The sequence below is a fragment of the Otolemur garnettii genome, unplaced genomic scaffold (assembly GCF_000181295.1).
Source record: "Otolemur garnettii isolate 467f Iridium unplaced genomic scaffold, OtoGar3 scaffold00179, whole genome shotgun sequence".
NCBI classification, from domain to species: Eukaryota; Metazoa; Chordata; class Mammalia; order Primates; family Galagidae; genus Otolemur; species Otolemur garnettii.
In genome coordinates, this window is record NW_003852574.1 from 512,726 (window position 1) to 515,610 (window position 2,885).

Here is a 2,885-nt window from a genome sequence, read left to right on the forward strand (position 1 = left end):
TAGTCCCAACTACTTGGGAGGCTGAGGCAAGAGAATCGCTTAAGCCCAAGAGTTTGAGGTTGCTGTGAGCTGTGACACCACAGCACTTTATGTAGGGCGACAGAGTGAGACTGTCTCAAAAAAAACAAATGTTTAGGGAAAACTAGCATAGTCAATAATACTTAAATTATAATTCAGGAGTATAGACTATCTCTCCATTTATTCATATGATATTAAATATCTTTTGGTCAAATTATAAAATTTTGTCCTTGGAGGTTGACCATACCTCTAGCAGAATTTCAGAATCCCTAATGAGTAGCACTAAGGTAGTGTAAATCATTTATGATTCAACCTACCCAGGACTGATGAGTTTAATATCTTTGTTTTTGTCTTAGGTGGGTCAAAGTGCCAACTAACAAAAAGAAATAAAAATGGAAAGATTCAAATAAAATAAAAAGTTAAGGCTGGTGCGGTGGCTCATATCTATACTCCTAGTGCTCTGGGAGGCCAGGGTGGGAGGCTTGCTTGAGCTCAGGAGTTCAAGACCACCCTGACCAAGAGCAACACCCCATTTCTTGTAAAAATAGAAAAATTAGCCAGGCACTGTGGCAGGCACCTGTAGTCTCAGCTAATGGGACTGAAGCAGGACGATTACTTGAACCCAGGAGTTTGAGGTTGCTGTGAACCAGGCTGATACAACAGAGTGAGACTCTGTCCCAAAATAAATAAATAAATAAATAAATAGTTTATTGCTCACTCATGTAGTGGTACTTTGCACTGGAGGGCAGCTGTATTCTAAGGAAGGATTTCATGATTTTGTGATGGTTAATTTTATGTGTCAACTTGGCTGGGTAATTGGTCAGACATTATTTTGGATGTTTCTGTGAGGGTGTTTTTGGATGAGATTGACCCTGAAATCAGCAGACCTTGAGTAAAGCAGATTACACTACCTAACATGAGCTAAAAGGTTTACCTCACCCCACCCTCATTGCCAAGCAAGAAAGAATTCTGCCAGAAGATAACCGTTAGACTTGAACTCCAGCATTATCTCTTTCCTGGGTCTCCAGCTTATTGGTCTACCCTATAAATTTTATCAGGTTGAATGCTTAGCAACCTCTGCCATACTTTCCAAATATATAAAAATATATATAGTAGTGCAGCTGCACTGTTATTGTGTTAAACAGTATCCATGACTTGTGCCTAAACAAATTCAAAGGGAAGAAACTGTGGGTTGAGGTCCAGATATAAAAGGAGGGGATTTGGTAGGATTTCTGTGAATTCACCCTGGTTAACAAGAACCTGACAGTGATAGAAATCCTGTGGAATATCTTCATAGCTACCCCAAATCACGAAAGTGCCTATAAGCTCTCATGATTTCTTTAATGAAACTAGAGAACATTCAGGTTATAGACCTCCTCTAAGTGAATAATATGTGTGCTGGTCTGTAAATCAGATGAGTCTTGTGAGCTTATGGAGATTGTCAGAAGATATTGTCATAAAATTATTACTACATTACATAACTGTTCTATTTTACCTACATTATTTCCTACACTCTTTATTTTCTTATCTACAACGATTTCCCTCAGTCTCACTGCCATGCTTCATAATACAAAAGTGATCTTTATGGTGCCAGCTAAGTTCTTGCTTTGGTCCTATAATCATAAAGTCAAGGACAAATGATCTAGACTCAGGGCTAAGGAAAGTCCTGTTCCATTGACTTTCAGAATAACGGTTGACATTCCAGTTAGTGTCTTTTGTCAATATCCCAGATATTGGGTATGGCAGGGAAGAGAAAGGGCAGAATAGATGTACTTTACTACTAAATTATCAGGCTAAGATATATTTCTTCCCCTAGAACAGCAGTTCTCAACCTGTGGGTCACAACCCCTTTGTAATAATGAAAATACATCCTGCATATCAGATATTTACATTATGATTCATAACAGTAGCAAAATTACTGTTATAAAGTAGCAATGAAAATAATGCTACTTTCCTAGCATTAGCATGAGGAACTATATTAAAGGGTCATGGCATTAGGAGGCATAGGAAGGTTGAGAACTACTGCCCTAGAAGATGTATTTTGGAGATGATTGGGAAAATTTGAATATGAAGTATGTAGTAAGAGATAACGAGGAACTAATTAGGCGTAATAAGACCTCGTGAGTATGTAAGGAAATGTCCAAATTTATTAGAAATGTACTCTGAAGTATGTAGGAGTGGATGACATATCTGAGACTTGTATTATTTCATCAAAGAAAAAAGAGGATAAAAGAAGAGGGGGAGGAAATGTGGCAAAACATTGTAATTTATTGATTCCATATGATAAGTATATTGGATTTATTATATTAGTGTCTCTACTTTTATGCTTGAAATTTTTCATAACAAAATACTTAAAACTCTACAACAGTGAACTCTTAACTATATATGATTTACTTCTAAAAATAAAAAATAAAAGTGACTTTACTTACACATGGTCCATCATGTACTTTGGTTATGTTAAGCCCTGTATATCTGAAAGAAATTATATTTTGAAATGATTATTTTTGTTATATGGTATATCATAAATTATGACTAAATTTTATTTAATCATTTTTGGATAAGTTTGATAAGGAAACTCCTAATAGTGAATTCTTACTTAACAAATATTTTAAAATATCTACTATATGGATCTTTATTTGTCAAACAGATTGAATATATAGAAGCTATTTAGCCTGAAACAAAATATGTAAATTAAAAATAACCTTTGAAGAATTATGTAGAAATATGGAAGATTAGAAAGAGAATTTTTCTTAAAGGTTAAAATATATATTTGATGAAAGTTGAGACATTGGCTCGGCGCATATAGCTCAACCGGCTAAGGCGCCAGCCACATACACCTAAGGTGGCGGGTTTGAATCCCCAGCCCG

At 35.7% G+C, this 2,885-nt stretch overlaps 1 protein-coding gene across 1 annotated transcript in view; it reads right to left on the reverse strand.

Annotated features, from left to right (window-relative positions):
• Positions 1 to 2,885, reverse strand: part of SPINK8 (serine peptidase inhibitor, Kazal type 8 (putative)) — a 47,867-nt gene that overhangs the window by 28,550 nt on the left and 16,432 nt on the right. The window contains exon 4 of the mRNA XM_023519513.1: positions 2,448 to 2,490. Within this exon, the coding sequence (XP_023375281.1) occupies positions 2,448 to 2,490 (43 nt within the window). The remainder of the gene's footprint in view (positions 1 to 2,447; positions 2,491 to 2,885) is intronic.